Here is a 27358-nt window from a genome sequence, read left to right as displayed (position 1 = left end):
CATAAAAACAAGTTAAAGGAGGGGTTCGTGTGTTTCCACTTACAAGTATGAATATAATATTTACCCAAAATAACTTATGACTTTATTGATCCCACTGTGGGGAACTTGCAGTGTTTACAGGAGCAAAATTCAGAAAACAAAGTCCAGAGGAAAGGCAGAACGTTCAGAAGAGAAACAGGACATATAAAAGAGTATTTGCTATTTGCATTCAGATTAATTGTTTTAAAGACATATTGTTAAGTTTGCAATTATTGTGTCTTAGTTTGTATACCTAAGAAAAGAAACCACATGATTTGCAGAAAAAACAAACAATTAACTACGGTTGTGATTTATAATGTATTTGCTGCACATTTGAATTTTTTTCAATAGAATAAATCGTTGTTTTTATTTGTAGTGCATAACACTTTAAACCGAAAATGCATTTGTCTTTGTCAGCTGTGACTTGACAGATTGACGATCTTTACGTATTAGTGGAAAGTGCACCACACTGTGGACACCGGTCAGTTGTGTCCTTCGTTCTTTGGCTCAACAAGAACTTGATAACAGTTGTAAAATATAATTTAGTAAATTTACTCTTTTTTTTTTTTTTTTTTTTTTTTTTTTGTAACAGCTTTTTGTCCATAAAATGTTAGCCTCCATAAATGAATTAAAACAAGACAGACATAAAGACATACATGAACAATACTCCCACTAGACTCACGGACACTCTGTAGCTTTTAAAAAAGGACATTTTTGATTTTCATGCGGCACACTGAAGTGCTTTTACAGTTATAGATACTAAATCATGACAAGTAAGAACAATTGCATACATTTCTGACACGAAATATTAGCTATATGTTATTTATCTCTACATTAAAAAAAAAAAAAAAAAATTATATATATATATATATATGTAATTTCTTGACTGCCTTCTTAAAAGACTATTATGAAGTTGAAAAAATGTTTTTGTTTTTTTTTTTTAAAGTAACTGAACTCAGATGTGAACTTTTTTTCTTTAATGTAAAGAAGTAATTATTATAGTGAGTAATTAATATTAACTCAAAGTAGCAATGAATATACGAGTGAGTTCGTGCTTATGAAGTGGAAAATGTTCAAAACAAAGCCAACACTTGTTCCTGCTAATTATCTTTCGCACTTATGTTGTATGTTGTCGTTTGGTAGTTTGACATCTCGTTCACTCGATGATAATCTTTGCTGAATTTGACAACTGCCGAAGGTCCCCGTTTTGCGCATGCGCGTGTGAATCCTCTTCAGACATCAACTGTTCCACAGAGATAACGGACAAACATCCAGCGAGCTCGCGAGCAAAGGGAAGTAACGCAGTACTTGTTTGACCAAAAGCTTCACTAGGCCTAAAATAGTAATGAGTTAGATACTCCGACAAAATTATACCCACCTTGTTTGCGACAGAAAGGCATTGCCACAGTGAAAATGGACCAGGAGATTGAAGACATGGACTCAGACGGCCGGTGGCAGAAACTGTACCTAGTAAGTCTATTAGCATAGTTAGCATGCAGCTAACAGATCAGTCGTATAGGTAAGCGCTTATTTAATTTAGCCAGCTAACAGTTTGGGTAGCTAATCCGGCGGCCAGTGTCAAGCTGTTATCATTAATCTTATATTTAAAAAAATCTTTACCGGTAGTCATCTTTTAATAATTTGTGAGCATTATTACACATTACACTTTTATCCACTACATTCTATAAAGCAACTAAAACAAATATGAACGTGTGGTTATTCGGTATCATATAATGCTAATAAGCTTTCACATGTGTTAAAAACTCTACCATAGCCTTAATAACTTACTGGTTTAGTTGAACAGCTCTATACGTTAACTCTGCTCTAAAATACAGTAGTTTTTATATTTTCAAAGCGGAAAATAATCGATTGTACCACGATCATTGACATCGTGTTTCGATAAGGAACTCACGTTGTGTCATGTCTTTCGTTTCTTTGACTATCGTGTTTCTTTCTCCAGGAAATTAGAAATCAGTCCCACGAATGTTCCTACAAAGTGGCAAAGTATCCAGAGAATCGCAACCGCAATAGATACAGAGACGTCAGTCCTTGTAAGTAAACATGCAAGACACGGAGTAAGTTTCTGCTTGATACTTCCCTAACAGCCAGCCTAAACCTAATTATCTGTTACAAATTGTCAGTTGATCACAGTCGTGTGAAGTTGGAAAACACAGAAAATGACTACATTAACGCAAGTCTGGTGGTGATGGAGGATGCCCAAAGAAGTTACATCTTGACTCAGGCAAGTCGAACACTTTACACGTGGAATTGTCTAGTTTGAATTTAATTTGTAGGTTAACCATATTTTTAAAAAATCTTTAACTAGTCTGGCAAAAAAAACTAATATGTAGTTATTTTGCCAATGAAGGTTTCCACACCCATTTTAAGCTCAGACAAGCACTCAGGGAGATATGTAACTCATTGGCAACACGTTAGAATTTCTTTCTAAATATATTGTTGATAGTTTTCTACAGACAATAGGGACTTAGCCACAATTGAGTTAATAATATATATATATATATATATATATATATATATGATATTGGCCTATAAGTTTACTTATTATATAAACTGTCATTTTAATAAATCTGTCTACAATCTCAGTTGTGTGAATACTGTTACATTGATACATGAGATACAAGGCAAGGAGTAAAGCTACTTGAATATAACAGATCTCTACATTAATAAACTGGCAAAAAAGGGTTGTCATGGGAAATCTGTTACACTGTCCCTTGTTAGGGAAAACACCTTGTTCCTGAATGACCTTCAACAGCTAATTGATATGAATGTTGGCTTGTTTGATATTGTGGTGTGTGGTCCGGCCTTTGGTATTTGCTTTCCTTGAGACTTTTCTAGGCATTTATGACAGACCAGTTAATATTGTATATGAGAGGGAAGATCAGCAGGATGCTTTATATTGTATAATAACCTCTAACTTACACATTTTTGTAAGAATGTTTTTGTTTAAGGAGTAACACAGTGGTGGAACTTAAAGGATTGGATGGGGTTGAAGTAGTTTCTCAAATTCACACAATTACTTCTGGTCCCAAATATTCAGGGTCATGTGGGGTCAACAAAGCTACATGCTCAGTGGACCCCACATGACCCTGAATTATTGCATGTCTACAGGAAGTGAAAGGAGAAGCAATTATTTATAATGTTCTATGATTTGCTTAGGCTTTAAACACAATCTTCCATCACCAAATGTTACTCAACACCACATAAGGATCTTTTTCACAACTGTATGAGACCTTTCAAAGTTTAGGATTAATTGACCTACACATACATACATATTGGATTGGCATAGTTTTCGTAGTTTTTGACAGTGCATCTTAATCTGTTTTTGAATGTGAAATAGTGTGTTGCTGTGCAAAATTTTTTTTTTTTTTTTTTTTTTTTTTTTTTTTTTAATCAGTTATTGCGTATTATTTAATTTGACATTAAAAGACATTTCACCTCACTTAGCCACATGACTTTCAGCCACGTAACCTAGCAGTGTTGACCTTTTAAGTAAATTCATTATCATTACACATCTCTGTTGCACAGTTATCACATGACAAACAACTCTGACATTTCTTTCTCCACCTACATGTTGTTATATTGCATGTTAATATTTTTGTCCATTCTTGAATAACTATATTGTAAACCAGGACAAGGGAGTAATTTATCTTTCAGTAGAAATTATAAAGATCTGTTTGTGCATGTGTTCGCTGACTGCAGGGACCCCTCAGGAATACCTGTGGTCACTTTTGGCTCATGATCTGGGAACAGAAAACCAAGGCTGTGATCATGCTCAACAGGGTCATAGAGAAGGGCTCGGTAAGAAAAAAACATGCTATAATGTCTGTTGTCTAGTGTATACCCACCTACACACACAAGGAGACTGCATAAATACTAAATGGACCACAGAAAGACTAGTCACACATAGACCACATTATCCACAGACGTCTCACAAAATTAGTCAAAGGCTTACACCCTCTGACAGCATGAAATAACTTATGCACTCAGTGTACTTTCTCTTGTGTTACATGTGAGTTATTTACAGTGACACTTCTGTCTCCTGCCTGCAGGATACCTGGAATTCAATGTTATGACAGTGAGTTCACTGATGAATGTGAGAGACTGATATGTGGCTCAACTTGTCTGTTCCTCCAGTTCTAGCGATCCTGCGATGTAGAGATTAAGCATACACACTGTCCGTTTTTAACAGACCAGCTGTAATCTCTGCTTTCTTTCTCAGTAAAACAGATGGGGTGCCTCTTGTCGGTCCTGACATTTGCACACAGTTTTCTTGAAAATAGTGCTAAAGAGCACCCCATCCACAGATATTATTAGCATCAAAAGGATCTTTTATTCCTATCCTAGCTTTTCAGTTCTGCAGTACTAAGATTGCATAGAAGGTTTTGCATCATCTGCCCTGATTTTTGCTGATTTTTTTTTCCTAATCTGAACTAGATGTAATATTCTTTCATTAAGTAGCAAGGTCAAAATGAAATCCTGTAGATTTCTTGTGTACATGTGATTGACTAGTGTGGTTAAAGATTGATGCCAAGACAAGAATAGTAATTACAAATACCACCATGAAAATGAAAAAAATACATGCAAAATCATGAGGTAATATCACCACATTATAGGGATTAAAAAAATATAAATTTTTTGAAAGTGGTAATTTAAAAAAAAAAAAAAAGGAGAAATTTGATATATTATTGAGGAAATCAATTCTCCATACTAGGAGAATAAACTTTATTTTCTAACAAAACTCATAATGAGAGGAAAACTATAAGTGTATTCTCATAATATATTCTCTATTATGATATGAGACCAGCTTTCACTTGTTTACTATTATCATAGTGGTTTTCTCTGGCAACATTGTTGTACTTCTGATTCTTATAATTTGGTAAGACCGTTATATTTTTAACCTAATATTAGGAAATTTTCTTGCAATATGAAGTTATTTTCATTAATGGAAAATGAGTTATTTATCCTGGTAATACTTGGACATTTTAGCAAATATTTTCAGTATCTCAGGCCCCCCAAATTCTGCAGTAAAAGTAGATGTTACCTTTAGTTTATTAAATGTTTGTAGATGGGACCAAAGAAATGTGTCACTATGTCCAAGAAGCAGAAGAAAATGTTCATCTGAATTTGAGGTGTATTTGTCCGTAGGACAGTTTGGTTTGTTATTTTTGTGACCACAAGGACATGCTGAACATTCATATATCTGATTATTGTCAGAGACCTAGTCGGCTGATTAGTAATTTTTGTGATACCTTTTGTCTTGTTTATCCTCTCATTTCTCTCTGTGTGACAGGAAAAGTGTGCGCAGTACTGGCCTTCAGCAGAGGAGAGAGAGATGGCCTTCAAAGACACACGCTTCCTAGTCACACTGTTGTCAGAAGACACCAAGTCCTATTACACCACCAGAGTTTTGGAGCTTCAGAATATTAATGTAAGCTCTTTTTTACTAGTATTTGGCAGAAGGGAAATTCCAACTAAAAAGGTGGCGATGGAGAACTGAAATGTTTCAAGTAGGGCTGGGCAATATGGAAAAATGTCATATTGTGATCATTTTTTTTTCATATCAGACGATATCGATATGTATCACGATATAAATCAAATCGCTATTTTTTGTCAAGCTTGTCCTACTGTTATGTATTATTCCCCCCGCTATATTCATCTCCCCCCAGCCCCCCATCTTAAAATTTATTGACCCTCATCTTATAAGTGTCCTAAGTTTCAGTTATACGGCCGTATGTTTTGCATGTAGTAGTACTGCAGTAGGCATGGACCGCATCCCCCCCATCTGTCAAGCCATGCGTACCTCTGTGCCGTAACTGGCGTAAAATGAAAGTGAGACAACATGCTTTGACTGTCCGACTTCCAGCTTTTATGCCTCTGTTGTATGCCGGAACCAAAACAGTTGGCACCCTACTCTTCAGTAACCCAGTCACCTGAGTTCTCAGTCATATTTTCTCCCAGGGGAACACTCACTACCTCCCACTGTAGCCCAAATATTAGCGTGTGTGCTATGGCTACCCTTACGCCTGTGCTTTGTGCATCAACCTAACTTGACGTGGCTCTAGCGTGATTGGTTCGGTGCAGCGCTACTTAATTATGATTGGCTGTTCTCAAGTCTGTCAAAACATGGACGAATGAATTTTATTGAAATTGTATCGAGCATGTCTCATACGTCTATCGAGGAAAAGTTATATCGCAGTATATACTGTTATTATTTTGTTGCCCAACCCTAGTTTCAAAGCTGTCACACTAAGACCAGTGACATGGACCTGTGTTGTCTAAGGTGGTGGTTCTCAACTGGTCTGGCTTCAGGACCCACTGTCACCCCTCAATGACAAGCCATGACCCAAATTGATAACAGTTAAACTTCTCAAATGTATTTAATGAAAAGATGGTGTGTTTTGAACCTGAGATAATACAGAATATCACAGTGTGAAAACACAGAAGATAAGTTTAATGATAAACCAAACTGACCAGTAGGTGGTGATGGATGGAATGGATGGAAAGATTACCTTTAACATTAAATTAAGTCTATTTTAACCAAAACCAAAAATGTGCACAAAAAATGTAAGTGCATTCAGTTACTTATTCAAGTATTAAACACACTGAGGTTTTTGTCCTCAGTGTAGGTAAAACCATATCTGATGTAGTCGGTGTCATACCTGAGTTTCTCCATAATTTGAATCAAAACTTTTGGGTCTTCTTCTATGCTGTGAAATGTTTGGTGTGAATTATCGTACAGTACATTACTGCTACCTACTGCTGGGGAGTGTGACTAGGTGGTGCTCCACTCTATCAAAATAAAGCACAGGATTGGTTTCTTAACATTATTTTTTGCCCAGACAAAGGTCTGCAACCCACCGAAAAGGGGTTTGCGACCAACACTTGGGTTGCGACCTACCAGTTGAGAATCACAGGTTTAAGGGTGCTTTCACACAATGTACCCGAGTCCATTCCGTACTTGGATATGTTCACACCTTTCTGGCAGATGTTGCGTTCACAAGCACGTACTGCAGCCCGTGCCCGAGTATGAATGGGTGTTACAGGGCTGAAACAGCAGGTGGTAGTGTGGAGGGAATTCTGTGGCTATCCAACAAATGCGGAAGTCAGAAGAAGACAAACCCTTAACTATCTGTTAGCCTGTTTGAGGCAAAGAAAAGAAGAGCGACCTTTATTGTCCCTGATATATATCACAGAGTGCTTCGGTTGATGAGGCATGACCGTGCCGCGCAGATCTGAGGCTTTTTCAGGAGACAACAGGAGCACCGTCTATGGTCTCATGGTGCTTAACCCACTTCCGTTGTCGGAATGGTGATTAGGTCACTTCCAGACTTGGGCACAGATCGCATTCACATGGCATTCGTACCATAATGGAGAGCAGGCAGTCCTTACCCAGGACTACCTTCTCAACTGGACTCGATTACTTGAGCATGGAATGGTTGCATTCACATGAACAAAATTATGCAGACTTTAGGGTCCAGTGTACTCTGATATAAGCAAGTAAGTGAGTAAATTTTATTTATAGAGCACTTTTCACAGACAGAGTCACAAAGTGCTTTATCAGATCAAATCAAAATCAAATCAAATTTACAGAAACCCAACAGAATCCTCCAGGAGCAAACACTTGTGATTGGTGACAGTGGCGAGGAAAAACTTCCCTTTGACAGGCAGAAACCTCGAGCAGACCCAGACTCCTGAAGGAGGGCTGTCTGCCTTGACCAGTTGGGGTTAAAGAGAGAATGGATATGGATTCGAGTACGCTGTGTGAAAACGCCCTAAGGCATCTTAGAACTGAAAACATTCTTGTTTTCATTGTAAACGTCTGATGTTTTCTGAATTATCTTAGTAGTTTTTCTAGTGATCTCCAGCTAAACTGATGTTTGTCCCACTTATGCCGTGGATATTGGGATGCAGTTCTTGCAAATATTCCAACTGAAAACAGATTCTATTAATTTTCAATTTGAGTAAAAATCTAACTAAAACTAACTAAAGTTATTGAATGGCTATCAAAACAAACAAGCCCAAAAAGAAAGTACAAACCTTTCCTGCTCTTCTGGTGGGGCAAGTTGGGATTTGTATCACCACATTAATGGAAACTGAAAGTTAAATGTTTATAGTTCAGCTGTCAGCCACTTCTGAAATAACCTCTTGTAACCTCAGCCATGGCAGATCAAAATCTAAGTCACTGCTGGTAAATTGAAGTTGTGCATGTGCTTATAAGGTTGCCTGTCTTCCACAGACAGGGGAGAAGCGAGAGATCTACCATTTTCATTACACCACGTGGCCTGACTTTGGAGTCCCAGATTCCCCAGCGTCCTTTCTGAACTTCCTCTTCAAGGTGCGGGAGTCGGGTGCATTGGGGGTCGACCATGGGCCAGCTGTGGTACACTGCAGTGCAGGAATTGGCCGCTCAGGGACATTTTCACTAGTTGACATTTGTCTTGTTCTGGTAAGTACTGCCTTTGTGTTAGAGGGGAAAATGTCTTCAGTTCTAAGTTGTCAGAGTTGATATTTATCTGTAGTACTTGGTGAAAATAATAGAAGAAATAAGAGAAACTTGTTTGTGCAAGGATGAAACATGGTGCACCATCATTCCCAGTGGCTTCCACCACAGCAGTTGCTGGTCTTTCTAGGGTTCACAGTTTTAAAAACATTTAAACACATAAAAGCAGTGTATCCTACCAGCCAGCATTCTAGACACAGTAACCACAGTAACAGTGTAATGTTCTGTGAATTTTGCGTTTTGGTTTATCATGTTATGCATTATTTACTTTTATGTTGGATCGGTGACCCGGTGACAAAGCATGTGTGCACTGCTGACGTGTGCCATCATGACCATGTTTTGAGCTTAAACAGTCTGTAAAAACAATAAATGCTGCTTTGGGCTAAGCTGGTAATGTTGTCCCATCCAGATGGACAAAAGGAAAGACCCGTCATCAGTGGACATCAAAAGCATCCTGTTGGACATGAGGAAGTACCGCATGGGCCTGATCCAGACCCCAGACCAGCTGCGCTTCTCCTATATGTCGGTCCTGGAAGGAGCCAAGTACATCCTGGGAGACTCCTCTGTACCGGTACAAACACTACACTGAGTCATATTTTGTCCCATGCACAGTTTTCATTAGGAAGGTAATCTTATAAATCTGTCTTTGTCTCACAAAGATAGCCCAGCTAATAATGAGCTTGATTTAACCAGTAACATGGTCTAATGCTTTACAAAGTGTCTCATCTGTGAGAGCATTTACATAAATCACGTTATCTCAGTTCTGATGTCGATTTTGGTCTTTCAGTGTCTAAACTTATTCTAGCTTTAAGAAATCCAGTCAAGCAAAATATGTTTACCCCACTGGTAGAACAAATGATATTATTGAGCCAGCTGATGTGTGGCATTGTCTTTCTGTTGGTCATATGACAGCATGAGTCATTATGTAAAGAAAAGGGCGATGAGACTTCAACATGTACAGTGCATCCGGAAAGAATTCAATCCCCTTCACTTTTACCACATTTTGTTATGTTACAGCCTTATTCCAAAATGGATTAAATTAATTTTTTTCTTATCAGTCTACACACAATACCCCATAATGACAAAGTGAACTATTTGGCCTGAATGCCAAGCATCACATCTGGAGGAAACTGGGCACTGCTCATCACCTGGCAAATACCATCCCTACGGTGAAGCATCATGACAGGCAGCATCATGCTGTGGGGATGTTTTTCAGTGGCAGGAACCGGGAGACTAGTCAGGATCAAGAGAAAAATGAATGCAGCAATGTACAGAGACATCCTGGATGAAAACCTGCTCCAGAGCACTCAGGAACTCAGACTGGGGCGACGCTTCACCTTCCAACAGGACGACCCAAAACACACAGCCAAGATAACAAAGGAGTGGCTTCAGGACAAGTCTGTAAATGTCCTTGAGTGGCCCAGACTTGAACCTGATTGAACATCTCCGGAAAGACCTGAAAATAGCTGTGCAGCGACACTCCCCATCTAACCTGACAGAGCTTGAGAGGATGTGCAGAGAAGAATGGGAAAAATACCCCACATACAGGTGTGCCAAGCTTGTAGCATCATACCCAAGAAGACTTGTAGCTGTAATCGCTGCCAAAGGTGCCTCAACAAATTACTGAATAAAGGGTTGAATACTTATGTACATGTGATATTTCAGTTTTTTATTTTTAATGCATTTGCATAAATTTCTAAAAAACTTTTTTCACTTTCTCATTATGGGGTATTGTGTGTAGATTGATGAGGAAAAAAATTTAATTTAATCCATTTGGGAAAAAGGCTGTAACATGACAAAATGTAGAAAAAGTGAAGGGGATTGAATACTGTCTGGATGCACTGTAAGCAAACATGTGATACAGAGACCTTTGTATTTCTGAATCACAAGGGTAAGAGTTTTTTGTGCCAAGATCATCTTCCAAAATACCAACTCTTTTTCATCAGCTTCAGGATAGTAATGAAAGACAGTAAATCCACTATCAGCCTATGATTCCTTTTTATTTTTCTGGCTGCAAATGAGACTGTGGATTATGTCAGTTTATGTGTCTTATAAGGTAATTTACGCAAGGGTTCATTTGGTTAGTCTGGGTGTACTGAAACGATACAGGAGAACTAGTGTGAGAGCGAGAGAGAGTGTGTTAGGCAGCGACCCGCACACCCGTGATTTGCACGGTTAATTTTCGAAAAGCACGGGCAAAAAAATGGTGCACAGCCTGCTCAAAGCCTTGCTAATTATCAATATATTGTTCTCTTACTTTGTTATGGTCTAATTTTGGCTAAATCCATCTGTTTATTTTTTTAAGGAGCAGCAATTAAACATCCGCTTCTATACCACGTCCACTAACACACAACACCATTGGTCAATTGATACCATGTGATTTTTATGTATTGAAAGGAGGGTTCTGATTGGCCCTGAAATAGGATAATATATCTTAAATTTATTATTAATGTTTTATCATATGAAGATAAGTTGTGTTCAGTGGTAGTGTTTGTCTAGATCATTCAAACTTATCCAGTATAAAATCTGAAACTTTGGCTAATTGCCTTGTAATATTAAGCTATTTTTATTATTACTGATCCTTTGAATCGTTAAAAACACAATTTAATTATTTTCATTATTTAGTTAAAGCAAAAAGTTACGTTAACTTGATAGAATGAATTAGCAAAAATGACAGAAAAGAAAATATATTGAATCAAATTCTAAACTTATTTTCCATGTCAAAATATAACATTTAACATACAAAAATGTACTACAATACAGCTGTTAAGGTCTTTTTTTTTTTTCAAAATAGACCTATGCAGGTCGTTTTTCCGCCCACCGTAATGTTACACACCCTGGTTTTTTTTTTTTTTTTTACACACCCTGTTCCTCCATTTTTGCCTGATACTCTGGTGAGAGCGTCATGTGCATTGAACTTATTTCCATAAGGTTGTTTTGCATCAGAAAATATTATGATGCCACTGATGGAGAATAAGGAAATCCATTTAATACACTTCATTAAGCTACCAACAGGAGAAAAAGGAGTGTAATCTCCCCTTTAAGGCACCAATTGATAAAAATTTCTAGTCAATTAATTTTTTCTGTTTCTGAAAATTTACTCTACATGTTATTCCAAAGTTTGCTGCAGGAAAGTGGTTGGTTTGTAGGTCTGATGAAGGTGCTCTCTATATTATGATCAAAAGAGTGAAGAAATACACAGTACAAATTAGGGGAGATACATCACAGTAAGCTGACAGAGGTGGGAGACATATGTATGAAAATAGTCCTAGAAAGTTGTGATGATTTATTATTACATTTTAATGATCTCTTGCTCTTACATCTCAGATAAGTGACCCACTTTTTGCAGTTTTTCATCCTCTTCCTTGCCAGTGAAAAAACATATGAAACATATTGTTTTTGAAGATTTGTGCAATAAACTGGGGGATGAACTTGTTTCTTTGAGGGCCGAGAAAACATCTTTATCTAAATAAACTTTTTAAAACTCTTTTGGATTTGCGGGAAAATGCTTATATCTCAGAGCTAAAACGAAAAAAAAAAACCACTTGTTTCTCTGAGTTCATATTTGTTTCCTCACAAAAATGATCTGATAGAAAATGATGCACTGCTGTAGATTAAACCACCAACTACCAAGTAAGTAAGTAAAATTTTATTTATAGAGCACTTTTCACAGACAGAGTCACAAAGTGCTTTATCAAATCAAATCAAAATCAAATCAAATTTACAGAAACCCAATAGAATCCTCCAGGAGCAAACACTTGTGACAGGTGACAGTGGCGAGGAGTAGTAGTAGTACCAGTAGTTGAAATGAGCTCAACCGTGAACACGGTAAAATGAATCAAAAACATTAACTGCAGTGAAGCCCTGACCCTGGGGCTTCAAATAGGAGAGGTTTCAGAAATGTTCACATTACAGCTAATGTGCTTCATCCAAATGGTCGAAAATGTTGTAATATTGTACGATAAATGGGTTCTTACTCAAGACGGCGTAATTTGTTAAGCTTCATCAGTCCTCGAACACAATTTCTGGAATTCCCCCTTGTGGAACAAATCTATCTAATTTATCTACAGTATTTCCATGCTCTACCAGGCATCATTTTATTCTGTAATCTGCAGTTAGAACAAAGTAATTCCATGGATTTCCCTCAGTTTTAAATTTTCATTGTTTTTGCCCATTATTCTCTCCGCCATCATCCATCAGCAATAGTGACTATCCATCTTCAAGTCGAGACCCTAGAAGCACCTCCTGTTCAAGATTACCAACCCACCATAATAACTCTCATTTATATTTTAAAAGCCAAGTGGCCCTGTATGCGTGTGTGTATGTGTGTCTTGGGACTCACACAAAATCCGTACAGATCTGACTGCTGCAGTTTGTCATACTTATGTATTTTTGGTCAAGGAACAGACTAGCAAAAACAGCAAGTTGATAGGACCAATATTTTGGGAGATATTAGTAATTTTGGAATACAGTAATGCCTTACAGTCATTTTGCTATGGCCAGAACACTTTGGTGGTGACTGCTGGACAAATGCGGTACAGCATGCACAAATACACAACAGCATAAAAATTACCACATTTAGAACCCGTGGATCCCCACGGGTCAACGCGCTAGCTATAATTTACTCTGTATTACATTTCATGCACTTCTTTTTCCTTTGTATTTATTATCTTTTTTTTTTCATCTTTTGATGTACAGTGTCCTTGGGTTTCTTGAAACGTGCTTACAAATGAAATGTATTATTATTATTTATTTATTTTTAATTATTGTTCTTGACCACATTTCAGATATAAAACTTATAACAGCTATTGCAAAAAAAAAATGTCTGGATGAATGGAATCAACAAAAAGTATTTAACAACAGTTGTTACATAACCATATCGGATACTAACATTTGATCAGTCATGGTATCCTTTTGCAGCATCAACACACCACATTTACCATGTAATGTAATATCTAATGTAATGCCCTGTGTCAGTTAGCTGTCTTGGCAATCTCTTGCATTAAATATCTTTTATGTTCATTCAGCTTAAGGTGCACAACACTAGGGTGCAGCACCTGACCTGTCTGTGGTCCAGGGAAAATTCTTCATTGCCCCCAAACTCTTACACTTCCACTTCTCTCCCTGTCCCATGTCTGTCCTTGTAGATCCGGTGGCGTGAACAGTCCAGGGAGGACCAGGAGCCCAAAACAGACTCTCCTCCATCGACTCAACCTCAGGCCAGGTGTCCAGCAGAGCGATACAATGGCACTCAAAGAACAGGACAGCTGGAGGAGGGAGGAGACTACAGGCAGGATGGCAAAGTACCAACACAGTTGCCCTGCAAAGAGCAGGAGCAGGACGGCAGCACAACACAGTCAGTATACAGTCACACTGATAGAGATCTATGTCAGTACTGCACTGACATTTGGCTGATTACAGTTCAAAGCAATCTGATGTAAAAGTCAAATAGTTTAATCTCACTGTGTAAAAATTACAATTATTATTCAGTTTAACATTCATGTGAAAAAACATTTTTGAAATCATTGGAAACGTGTGTGTGTGTGTATATATGTATATATATATATATATATATATATATATATATATATATATATATATATATATATATATATATATATATACACACACACACACACACACACACTCACACATTACTCAGAAAAAATTAGGAATATCTGGCTTTCTGATGAAATTTCAAAGTGCACCTAAAATGCACTATAACCTTTGTAGGTGAAGTTAATTTGACCATCTCTAAACATTTTAATTCACGTGTCCAACTGTTCAGTGTTGCAGTATTTATTGCACAGCATACTGTTCTCTAACAAGGTGGTTAACTGCAAAAATCACAAGTGTCTGAATTCACCACCAAATGTTCTGGTTCAGTAACAATTTGTATTTAAACAGTCCTTTTTTTGACATCATGAGACCAAGACAACACCTACAAATTGACAGGGCTTGATCATTTAAAGCTCTAAAAGTGAGAACTAAAATTTTAAAATTAATCCTAAAATGAACTGGGAGCCAGTGTAGTTCTGCTAAAACTGGTGTGATGTGTACTCTTTTACTGGTGTGAGTTAAAAGTCTTGCAGCAGAGGTGACTCTGGTCCTTCTTGAACATGGCCTCTGTATTGTTTGTCCAATCCAGTTAATTATTTAGGTGAATACCCAGGTACTTAATAGAGTCCACTATCTCAATGTCCAAGTCCTGGATGTTCACCTCTGTGTGTTGTTGGGGTGACCTGTAGAAGTCAGTCACAATCTCCTTGATTTTGCTGGTGTTCAGGAGCAGGTGGTTCCGCTCACACCAGTCCACGAAGGCTGTGATGGCCCCCCTGTATTCCTGTTCATTCCCCTCTGACACACAGCCAACAATGGCGGTGTCATCAGAGAACTTCTGCAGGTGACAGTGTGTGGAGTTGTATGTGAAGTCCAAGGTGTAAAAGGTGAATATGAACTGTGAGAGCACTGTTTCCTGGGGGGCTCCCATGCTGGAGATTACCACATCTGACACAAAGTTGTGTACTCTCACGTACTGTGATCTGTCAGTGAGGTAGTTGATGGTCCTTTCAGCCAGATGTTGGTCCACACCTGCCTTCTCCATCTTCCTCCGCAGCAGCGACAGCTGGAGGGTATAAAAAGAAAAAGAAAGAAAGAAATGATTTGAGAAAAGTACTGGGTCCTAGAATTCCTCAACATTTCATTTAAAGAGACACTAAGTTCCTTTAGGTGGAGTTTGTGAACGTATAGCTGTGTTGACTTCCACAGATGTTCTACTTCTCAGAAGTTCCTCCTAAAAAGGGGGAGGTTGGTCTGTTGTTTATACTATGCATTTTTAGGGAAAGAAAATAACTAGGCCTACATTGCAACAGCATTAAATAATTTAATAATAACATTTAATAATGAAAATAGTATTAATTACTGAGTCATGATACACTCAATGGCATAGTCATCTGCAGCGCAGAATGACTCTGAATGTCTCTGGCAACGCATTTCAGGCAGTTTGTCCAAGTAGAGTTATTGTTGCGCATGTGCAAATAGGCAGTTGGTCTAGTAGTGACAGGCAGCAGAACCAACCCATAAAGATGGGAGACACTACCAGTGCAACCACTGTCATGTTGTAAATCCTTAAAATTTTTAATTCAAGACTTTAATATGCATAGCCTATTGTGTTGGCCTATTATTGACTTTTTTTTTTCTGTAAAATGGATGGTGTGGCAGCAAGGATTTTGCTGTGGCACACCGCCACGGCAAAACTGCTGGACAGACTTTCTGCGTGATCTTGAAAAAGTCTTGTTTTTAGATAAATGCCTGATCGTAGTCCGCAATTTAAAATGAGATTATCAGCACCAAAATAGGTTATTTTCAAAAGCTATTTCCAGCTTCCCTGGTTGGGTCGAACAAGATTGGACTGATTTACAGCAGACTTATGTCACTATGACAACACCACACAACTGACAGAAGTTAGCAGTGAGAAGTAAATTGAATGAGTGAGGAGTAAGATCTGTCCTTTTTCTAAAGAAAGGGATTTCTTAGGTTTATTTAGTATTGGTGGACACTGGAACTGGAGCTGAACTGGCAGAAAGAAAAAGAAAGTTAAACGGGAGAGTGAAAGAGCACAGATTAAAACACCGGTAAACCTCTGTATTGGTTTGAGCTGACAGAGAGAACTAAGGGAGTTAAAAGGAATGAAAACAGAACTGGAGTTGGCCCTCTTCCTTCTCCACAGGTATAGAATGCTTCTGTTCTTTATACATATGCATTGGAACATTGGATTTGACTATAGTGTCTGTTGGTAGTTCAGTCAAACACTTAGTAAATGCCTCTGTGTTAGCCACAGGGCTAGCTCTGTGATGTGGGTAATCTGTTTTATTTGGAGCATTGTTTCAGTCCCAAACTAAGGGCTTTGTAAGGTGAGACTGAAATGGTTCTGTATGGAGTTGAATGTTGATGCCGGGGCATGGATACTAAACTGTCCTTCAGGAACCAGACCATTCTCCCAGTAGAATGCTGGTCTTCTCTGTCTCTGGTCTCTTCAGTCATTAGCTTCAAAACAAATGCACGCCTTGGCCAGAATTATGCCCTTTTTTTTTTTTTTTTTTTTTTTTTTTTTTTCCTGTAATGTTTTCAGTCAGTGAAGATGAATTTCCCCACGGGGACCAATAAATTAAATCTAAATCTAAATCTGAATGCAGAGGGCTGAAGCAGCTAGCGCTGAACTGCTAATGTGGAATGATGAGGATGTTGAATGACTGAAGTCATTTATGAAAATGACTGAATACTTTATGGAAAAGCTAGAGCAAATGTATATTATTGGGACATGTCTTAGAACACTGGTCTGTGAGGAACACTCCGGAGCTCTTTAGTAAAAGAGACATAGAAGAGGGAGTTGGACGTCCAAAGTTAGGTTTCATTTTCGTTTTCAATGGACTTTATGAAGTTAGCTTGTTTTCTTGTTTCAAACGTCCTTTTGCACTTGCAAGTTGCTGTCTTGAAAAAAGAAATGCAGAGTTGTAAAGAGGATCCACTCTTCAGTCATTAGCTTCAAAACAAATGCACGCCTTGGCCAGAATTATGCCCTTATGACAGCAGGCACTAGTGTTCATGGGAAGCAGAGTCTTTGTCCCTTAAAAACACCACCGATTCCGGCCGAAGGTGTCGCTGCAGTCCACTTTAAACAAATTCTCTGTACAGGACCTTTAAATGGAATGGCCAGCGCTTTCTCCAAACCTGAATCCCATAGAAAACTCATGGGATCACCTGACTCGTCTTGTAGAGTGGCATAATCCTGCACCTCAGAATCTCAGTGACCTGTGGGAAGCCCTTCAAGCAGAGTGGAATGCCATGCATCAGCTGGCAATAGGCCACCTTCTGAACAGCACACTTTGTCAAGCTGTAATTGATGCTCAAGGATACATGACAAGTTATTGAGACAATGACATTTTTTTGTTGTGGCCCCACTGTTGTTAGCTTTTGTTTCAATAAATTGTTTGAGATGAAGAAATAACCATCACATGCATCAACTTAACTTCCCTACTGTAGCATGAACTTTTGACATTTTCCCTAAATTTCACCTGGAAGTCTGATATTCATAATGTTTTGTGAGTAAAGTATCTAATGTACTCATGAAGTTTTGATTTAAAGTTACGGCGCAAACAAAAGGTATGGTTGGTATTTTGTTCTTACATGGTCAGCCACTGCAAACATGATGAATGTGTTATAATTATCATTTTTATAATTGTTAGCTGAAAGTATAAACTTGTATTGTAGTTTTACCAGTTTTTCCTTATTTCTATGCAGCAAACGACGCAGAGAAGACAGTATCTCTAAATCAGGCACAGCCAAGACGCCTCAAAGCAAGCCCAGGACAAACGACTCGGAGAGGAGGAGAAAAAGGTGATTACATCTTTGGCCTGCTGTTTTCCTTAGACCAAGAGTCAAAAACTGTACTTGAGTATGTTTGCAAATGTTTTGTCATGTACATAAGGGTGCTTCTGTTGTATACAGAATCTCCTGCATACAAATCCCCAGGTTGAATTGCCTCAACAAAGACTGATTTTCAAACCTGAAGAAATCATGGTTTGATTTTCTAGAGTAGCAACTTTACAATTAGAAGAATTTCATATAAACTTCATTTCAGTTTTTATTATCAGCTTACTCCAACTTTAAAGGTTCAGTATAGAAGATTTGCATGTGGTTGTGCGCTTATGAGAAGTTTATGCTGCAGTTTGTTGACATTAGCTAACTCCATTTTTTTTTTAGCTAATAACACTCTCTGTTGCCAACTTCTGTGATAACAGCCACAATATGCTGACTTCCATCTAGAGCAGGAGTGTCCAACCCTGGTCCTGGAGAGCCACTATCCTGCATGTTTTAGATGTTTCCCTCTTTCAGCACACCTGACAGTCGTTATCAGGCTTCTGCAGAACTGGATGATAGGCTTATCATTTGAATCGGGTGTGCTGGAAGAGAGATATATCTAAAACATGCAGGATAGTGGCTCACCAGGACCAGGGTTGAACACCCCTGGTCTAGAGGTTTCAGGACATGTTTTCCTTGAAAATCTTTCATTCCTCATTTCCTCCTGAGGTCATCTTTACCTGTCTACAGCTGCAAAGGCGTGCAGCACTAGCTTCTGATCACTTAGAGTTAACCAGAATGAACAAACAACCAACTCCTGGCACAAGACAAGCTTCATCTACGCACATGAGTATGTGTTAGGGTTCTATGGGACAGTGACAGCAATTTGGTCATATAGTGCATTATGGTACATAATCAACCAAAATAGTACAATATTTATGTAGTTTTTAAAATCCCCTTTTAAACCAGTGTGTAGAGTGAGAGCAGCTCTTACCAGTTTTTGTAAAAATCGCACGGGGTAATGCCTGTCTTCAAAAGCACAGCAGTATTCAGGAATTACTTGAAACATGTTTCATCACGCTGATGTTTGCAGCTAGGACAACCAGCAGGAAAAAAGCCTTATGGATAGCAGAATATCCCCATCTCTGGGGAGTTGTTCCACAGTGTCAACTCAAGTGTCTCATTTCTCCTCTGTGTAGGCACAGGAATGGCCGACGCTCTTCCAATGACAGCACCTGTTAGCGTAGCCTAGCTGTGCCAGGTCCTTTACAGTAAAATACTCAGAGTCCCACAGGTCAGAGTGCCCTAAGCAGTAACAGCCCAGAGTCTAACAGAAGTATGAAATCACAATATGATGTCTTTGCTGTGTTCCATTAGTTCTGCCTCTCTGTGCTGTCCTCTGCCTCGATCCACTTCTCCTCTCCTCTCTCCTCTTTGAATTTGTCATGTGATGACTATGAGGTTAACTTAAATTAAACTTCCAGGTCAATAAAGATTAAAGTAAAGTGTGAAATATTTGTTAGTGTGCACTGCTCTCATCTATTTTAAAAATCAGTCAGTGATGGAGAGAATATTTGGATGATGTGACCTCTCTTCATAACACATTTTTAAACTGGAGTGTTACGCCCTAGTCTAGGGGTACAAAAGACATAACATAAAATGACTCCCTCTCAAATCCCACTCCCAAAGAAGACTGTGACAGGAGATGTTAAATTAAAGCCGAGCAGCAATTTATTTATTTTAGGGTGAGCAGTGGAAAAATAACAAACAAAACCAACTCAAACACTATATTTCCCTAATCAAAATAAAGAAACCAAAATACACAGGTCTAACCTGGCCTCCTAACTCAAAACGGGAGAAAATGTGATAAAATAAAATAGACTTCTCACCCTTAACATGTGCTGCAGTGGCTATAAACTATTTACAATTTGATTCAAATACAAATGCCAAAACTCTCTCTCTCTCAAATCATAAAACAAAACTGGCAGCGTTGGTTGGAAGCAGGGCAAGGTGGAGGAGTGGGGCTGGGCTGTCATCAGGCTCTTTTAAAAGCGAACTCCGTCTATCTCCACCAATTAGAGGACCGTGCGTTCCAGGCTGGTCAATCCGTTCCTCCAATCTGAGACAGCCACCTGTACTTAAGCACACACATACACACAAATAAACACCACTGGCCCTCTACAGGCCAGTGTGGGATGACATAATTAAACGACACACATACCTATACGTCCTCAGGGTCGTAACATGTGGGAAGTGCTTCTGGTCTCAAACCATGGTTACATTATACTGCAGTATACCCTGATCACAGCATACGTTTACATCCCTGGTATTCACCAGCATTGCATATAGAACCTTTAATTCTTGGTCACCAAATTGTTCAACTCTAGTTTTGCGAGCTGGGATTTCCCTCAGACTGAGACATGGGGAGGTTTTACTGATAGTAAGTTCTTTGAAGAAAGTTCAGTGTGTAAGCTTTAAGGGACTTTGAAGGATCTAATTCCAGAAATTGAACACAATTTTTATAATTTTGTTTTCATCAGTGTATGATCACACAAAGATAAGACTAGTGTTTTCATCTCGTGAGAGTGAGCAGTTTAGATACACAGATGAGGCGGGTCACCATGTCTGATGTTTCAGATGGAGTTGTGAACAGACTTTAATCCACCAAAGCCCTCTTCTCTGTTGTCGTTCTGTAGTCCCTCAGGGCCTCACCTTGACTCTTCCTGTTGCATCTCATTCCCAGTGGGTGAAAATATCTGTATCAGTTTAGACAGGGAGTAACATTAAATTAAACATTGTTGATGCACCCCACGCTAACGAGCAGATCTAAGCCATCACAAAAGTATTTTTGCAGTCATTAATGTTATCCCAGCTTAATGTTATTGTCCAACTTCTTTGAAAGTGAACTGAGTCAGTGTTTGACCCCGTACAGTGAATGGAGGCAGGCTTCCCCAGTGTGTGACTCAACCTCATAACGACACAAGTTAGACTACAAAGAATTTAGGTTTTATTTCATCTCCTACTGTGAGATTTTTTCCTGTTTCACTGAACATTTTCAGTTGTTTTTATAGTGGAGTGTCACAAGCTGAGCTCTCCATCATATCACAGTGGGACAGTTCGACTTGATGACCGTGCTCCTACTCAAACAGCCTCACTCAGTCATTTCTGAGAAGTCTTCCTTTGTTGTGTGACATGTTAGTGTTGTTCCAGTAAAACAGAAAAAGCCTGCACCACCTCTGACCAGGTTCTTCTGGTTCCTTCTTGAACAGTTTGGGCTGCATTTGCTGCACATGACAAGAGCTGGCCTGTCCAGTGGGGGGCACTCTATCTGTACCCCCTTCTGTGACAGCTACACCAACCCTGAAGAACACATTTAGAGGAAGACATTTACCCTCAGCTTTTAAAATCTCCCACTCTTGTACGTGGAGGTGTGTGTGTGTGTCTGTGTGTCTGTGTGCGGTGCTTTTGTTTCTATTATTTGTTTGTTTTTCTTTTTTTGTGGTTTGCTTGGCCCTTGTGGTTTGGAGCTTTGTTGATTTTGGCTGCACTTCAGCATGTGTGCGTATGTGTACACTTGCGGGTAACAGTGGTTGCTTTTCAGCATCGGACTCAGGTGGAATAATGCAAGGTGCTAATTTGTAAAATGTAAATTTGGTGGCGTCTTATCTCTTCTACCCGGTACAATTTCATCAGGGAAGAAAGGTTAAAGAAAACGTTATGATGAACAACCACTGCAGTGAAAACTGACACCTGCACTTCACTAAATTCTCCTGCTCTGCAGTTTGAAGTGCTGTTTTATGACTAAGATGTTGAGGACAGAGATGCATTGGTTGTAGCATGTGACTGGAACAAAAATAAATAAATTAAAAAAACACATCTCATTGGAAATGAGCAAATCCTGCTGCACCACCTACTGTGAACAAGTGACCTTTCACTGATGTTTTTCCACAGAGTCTGTGCATTTTTAGCATGACTGTCCCTCAATGCATCAGTTGTGTTTTGGACTTTGGAGTTTGAGTGTATTTGGCCTATATTAACATTTGGACTTGAGAAGTACTGTCCACAGCAAGCACTTTAAGATGTCTGCTCATTTCTTGAAGAGGGTCTTTGTTGAAACTGGCTGGACCCAAGGTGTCTGCTTTTTTCTCCCTCTCTTTTTATGTATTTTCTATAATATTTCCAGCTCTGTAAATAGAATGAAACTGTGAAAGGCACAATGGCCACCTTTGGCTTTCACTTTCAGCTATTGGGTCCCAGTGGAAAATTACTTTCCTTCCCTTTTGAATCATGTCGTTTACATGTTTGTCACTATGAGATCCTTTAAAACACTGGGGAACGTTTGTGGTAAAGGATGTAGAGCACAGGTGTCAAACATGTGGCCTGGGGACCAAAATTGGCCCGTCGAAGGGTCCAGTCCGGCCCCTGGGATGAATGTGTGAAATGCAAAATTTACCCTGAAGATATTAACAATCGAGGCTGTTAAAATCATTTTAGGTCAGTTCAATCTAAAGTGGGTCAGACCAGTAAAATACTATCATAATAACCTATAAATTATGAAAAAAGCTAATTTTTCTATGTTTTAGTGTAAAAAAAAAAAAAGAAGTAAAATTACATAAAAAGGTTTACATTTAGACTAGCCTTTTACAAAAAATGTGAATAACCTGAACAAATATGAACAACCTGAAATGTCTTGAGAGAAGTATGTGGAATTATACAAATATTCTGCCTGCTAGTACATGTTTTGTGTATTTGTAGATCCACTGGGTCTGTAAGTTCTGATGCACATGTATAAATAATAAACTGAGGTGTAATATTGTTAAAATTGCACTTATTTTTCTTAAGAATTTTCAGGTTGTTCATATTTGTTCATGTTATGTTCAAGTATAGTTCATAGATGTAAACATTTTTATGACAGAATTTTACTTTTTTCACTCAAAAACAGAGAAAACTTTGGAGTTGACTTTATTTATCAGTTCTTATCTTATTAATTATATTATTTTACTGGTTTGGCTCACTTTATATCATATTAGGCTGTATGTGGAACTGACCTAAAATGAGTTTGACATCCCTGATGTAGAGCATCATCTAGTTTTCAATTGTTTAGTATTGAAATGACAGGAAAAACCCCATAGTCTGTTCATATTGAAGCTGCATAGACATGTTCAATGGCTCTGAACAGACTGTGAAAACAAAGTGTTATGCTAAGGACACTTCAGTGACTTCTGACTGTGCAGTCTTTCAGTCTGATAGTTCAACACTTTTATGACATACTGTGAATTTTCAACTAGCAGAACAGGATTAAATAGGATTGAAAAAAATAATATGGGACACAGCAGAAGGGATGAGACTTGACTCTAGATTATAAATGACTGTATCTAGACGACTCTTATTCACCCACATGTAACAGAAGCTGCCACAATACTTATTTTTTTTTCACTAAATTTTGGGGAAGGGTTAGAGCAAGGACCAAATACAAAGCCATTAAATTCAGAGTAGATCCCATTTAAAAAAAAAAAAAAAAAATTCTAACATTGCGCATTATAACTTCTGAACAATTCATTATTTTTAGTCTACAAGAAATTAGACTGAAGTAAACAAGTCAGATGACCAGTACTGCTACATGTCAGCAGTCAGTTCATCTGTGAGGTTAAAGCCTTAAGAATGGACATACATGAGGTCACCTTTGGCCGCTAAAACCTTTTCCATTCAGCTGTTAAACTCAGTCAGCTCTTGAAATGTGTTTCATGTGTAAACAACAGACACACATGGACTTCACTCACACTCGTGTCACAAATTTCTATATGACGATGGTTCAAAGCTCAAGGTTACTTGAAAATCGGATCAAACCGCTAGCACATAACTTATTTTGTACGCTTAAAAGGATGCAGAGCAGGGAAAAGCATATTGTAGAAGCTGGAAACATGACTGTTTGGTCATTTCTTGCTTAATTAATGTTTAATGATGATAACTGCTGATTAGTTTTTTGTTACAACGCTCATAGATTCAGTGACTACTTTCATCTTTAAAGGTCCAGTGTGTGGAGTTAGAATATAGATATTATAATGGGTTCATTGGGCTTCTATAGTTTTTGTTGCTATAGAATGACTTGTTTCTGTCTACAGACTGAGTGGATCACCGTTCACCATGTTCAATATGTGCTGTCATGTTTGGACAGTAGCTCACAACGGACTACTTCTGCTTCTATTTTTTTATTTTGTAGCAGATGATTAGGGGTGTAAGAAAATATTGGTTGTGCAATATATCGCGATATTTCATTCCACAATACTGTATTGATATTTTTAGGTATTAATTCAAATGCAGATATTGTGGAGGTCCATTTTTGTTTTTTGGTCTTTCTTTTTTGTTTAGATTTGATTTATTATTATTTAACACTTTTATTAAATAATGTTAGTTCCTTTGTTTGGATTGAACTAAAATACTGTTCTGATGTTAGTTGTGAACTAATAGAATATGAACATTTGAACAGGATCTGAAACTGTAATAGACATTAACTTAAAACAGAATTTCAGTTTGAACACAGGAACATTTTGTGATATAACATTAGATCCTGTTGAGATCAAATAAAAATGTGTTTAGTATTTGTGCAGATTTCTGGGGGAATTCAATTCTTCCAGGAAATAATCTTTTAAAAAAGAAACAAAACCAATAAAAAAATTGCCTTTTTACAGTATCATGATATATCATGATATACCGTATCGTGATCCTAGTATTGTGATTTGTATCGTATCGCCAGATTCTTGCCGATACACAGCCCTTCAGATGTTCCATTATTACATGAGTTGGTCTGTGAATGTACTCCCAAACAAAAAGCTCAAACCCCAGGCCACTGTAGGGGGGGAGGGGGGGTTGATTATTTCTAGATATCACTAAATGTCACACACTGTACCTTTAAAGACTTGGTTTGAGTTTCAGATGACTGGATCCACTGATGTGTTCAGATGTTCTGTGGAAGTGCAACGAAATGATTACAAAAACAAAAAAGTTTGTCTTCAGATCAAGGTTCTAATAGTTTTGGATTTTTCATTATAGTTTAGTTTTATTTAGTTTTGACTTTTTTTTTTTCTCTAATTCCATTAGTTTTAATTTGTTTTTAGAGCAAATTTGCTAGTTTTTATTAGTTTTAATTTTTTTCTAAATGCTTAGTTTTAGTTTTTTTAAATCTTTTCTCTTCTTCTCTATCATCGTATTCAAATAAATCCCAGACAGGACTCTGCTGCTTTCTCCCAACTTTAGTCTCCATGTTTCCAGGTAGAGTGGGGACCAGAAGACGACTGGAAACCACAAGTGAACACAAGTGACAGACCCTTAAATATCATATGGTGACAGCAGAGAAAATTGCTAGAGCAAAATAAATCGATTTCGTATCAATCCAACATTGACAGACGAAAACGAAGGGAATTTTATCCATAATTTTTATATATATATATATATTTTTTATTTAATTTTTTATAATTTTGTAAGCACACAATACAGTTTCAGTTAGTCATGTTTTTTTTTTCCTTTTAATTATAGTTTTTATTTATTTCAGTTAACGAAAATGTTTTTACAATTGTAGTTTTCGTCATTTCGTTAGTTTTCGTTAACGATAATAACCTTGGTTCAGATGTTGTAATGGTAAAAATGTCCCCACGGTTCGATCAGTAAAGTCTAATCCATCGTCTTGAGGCCAAACAGTGTGACATAATGCTTCTCAAACACAATGGCTGCTTTTGCTGCTTTGATGATGAATCTAATGTTCTGAAATGCCAGATGCTGTGTGAACATCCTTCCATAACCTCTTCAACTGTTTGTGTCTGCTCGCAGGGCAAAAACCAACGACTGCTAACCACCTGCACCGCCTACGACTGCAGCTCCCGGCAGCGAAGCCTACGTCAGCAGGGAACTCCAGCCAACACCCGACTCTCAACACATCGAACCACTTCTGTTCCTCATCAATGTTTTGGTCTTATTTGCTTCATTTTGTTTGTTTTAATCACAGCTCAGTAGCATTATGGGGTTCTACATCCTTCTGCTCTTCAGCCTCTCCATTGTTCACTGCAGTCACTTCATAGACATTCTTCAATAAGGGGCACATTTCACAAGACGAAACACCAGCGTTTTACTCCAGGAGACCCCCACCCCCAAAACCACAGCCTGCTGCTTCTTCACCACTTGTATCATTTTTTTATGTTTTTTTTTGTTTTGTTTTTTTGCTTTAAAATACACTGAACAAAACATAAATGCACCATGTGACACTTTCAATTTTAAAGGGGTCATATTTTGCTGAACCCACTTTTCTTAGTCTGTGGTTCATTTATTTTTGTGTGTTTGGACCCTAATAGTTCAGACAGTTTGAAATTGAATCCTCCAGCTGCTGCAAAACTATCTATGTATTCATTTGGGCAAAAATCCAGTGGATTTCTACAACCCGTTTTAATTCCTGCTTAAATTGTTACGTTTTATAACTAGTTACGTCTCCACATTTGCACATATAAGGTCCAGACTTCCGATGAACATTTCTCTGAGTACGACATAATTGTTTGTCAGCAGCAGCGGTTGTAGTCCAGACTGAAAATATGTCCAAACTTGGAGCCCATTACCTCAAATGTTCAGTTGTTGGTTGAATGGGACAGAAAGCACGGTCAACAACCTGGAGGGGGCGGGGCCTGAAGTGTCTCATGTGCATTTAAAGGGCCAGCGCTCCAAACCACCTTTCTGGTGTCATTACTCAGAAATGGGGTTGAAGATGGACCTGTGGAGTTGAATGAATGAAGAATTCAGAGCCAAGCAGAGCATTTACAGTTTATGGAGACCACAGGGAAATGTGGGAAAAGGAATAACATTTAAAAAAGCAAAATATCACTCTTTTAATTGCATTAGGTGTTGCACAATATATTAATATATTAATCGCACAAAATTTATGTTGTTGATCAATAAGATCAGACTTTATTTATCCCACTGTGGGGAAATTTCAGATTACTGACTGTTAGAACCTGATAGTGGCATGTGGCATTCAGGGACATCCGTGTGGATACGGTGGGGGCTGGTTGAAAGAAGTCACAATTTGATATCTTGTGTGTCCACCATTGGCTTCCTATAGAGCACAGGTGTCAAACATGCGGCCCGGGGGCCAAATCTGGCCCACTAAAGGGTCCAATCTGGCCCATAGGATGAATTACACTGAAGATATTAACAATCAAGGGTGTCAAAATCATTTTAATTCAGATCCCACATACAGACCAATTAGATCTCATCTGGGTCAGCGCAGTAAAATAGTATCATAATAACCTATAAATACTGACAACTGCAGATTTTATCTGTGTTTAAGAGAAAAAAAGTAAAATTACATGAAAATGTTTACATTAATAAACCATCCTTTTACAAAAAATATGAATAACCTAAACAAATATGAACATCCTGAAATGTCTTAAGAAAAGTAAATGCAATTTTACCAATATT

General features: G+C 38.1%; 1 protein-coding gene across 2 annotated transcripts; it reads left to right on the top strand.

Annotated features, from left to right (window-relative positions):
* The first annotated feature begins 1250 nt into the window (after nt 1-1250).
* Nucleotides 1251-26051, top strand: ptpn2b (protein tyrosine phosphatase non-receptor type 2b). Of its 2 annotated transcripts, none has more exons than XM_030146692.1 (10): nt 1251-1488; nt 1979-2069; nt 2160-2260; nt 3739-3837; nt 5330-5467; nt 8276-8485; nt 8949-9110; nt 13687-13904; nt 17837-17935; nt 25724-26051. In XM_030146692.1, exons 1-10 carry the CDS (start codon nt 1432-1434, stop codon nt 25743-25745), a joined length of 1197 nt encoding a protein of 398 aa, XP_030002552.1. In that variant the 5' UTR covers nt 1251-1431; the 3' UTR covers nt 25746-26051. The 2 variants fall into 2 exon arrangements, with proteins under 2 accessions (XP_030002552.1, XP_030002553.1); XM_030146693.1 differs by having other exon boundaries at nt 1252-1488; nt 13687-13895; nt 17840-17935.
* The last annotated feature ends 1307 nt before the right edge of the window (nt 26052-27358 follow it).

Source organism: Sphaeramia orbicularis, chromosome 11 (assembly GCF_902148855.1).
Source record: "Sphaeramia orbicularis chromosome 11, fSphaOr1.1, whole genome shotgun sequence".
Classification (NCBI taxonomy): Eukaryota; Metazoa; Chordata; class Actinopteri; order Kurtiformes; family Apogonidae; genus Sphaeramia; species Sphaeramia orbicularis.
This window is presented reverse-complemented; position numbering and strand designations above follow the sequence as displayed.

Bases quoted from the DNA above. Each gene is read 5' to 3' on its own strand.
- ptpn2b (XM_030146692.1), top strand. From the start codon at position 1,432: ATGGACCAGGAGATTGAAGACATGGACTCAGACGGCCGGTGGCAGAAA. The intron at 1,489-1,978 runs GTAAGTCTATTA...TTCTTTCTCCAG, and splicing joins GGTGGCAGAAACTGTACCTA to GAAATTAGAAATCAGTCCCA. The intron at 17,936-25,723 runs GTGATTACATCT...GTCTGCTCGCAG, and splicing joins TCGGAGAGGAGGAGAAAAAG to GGCAAAAACCAACGACTGCT.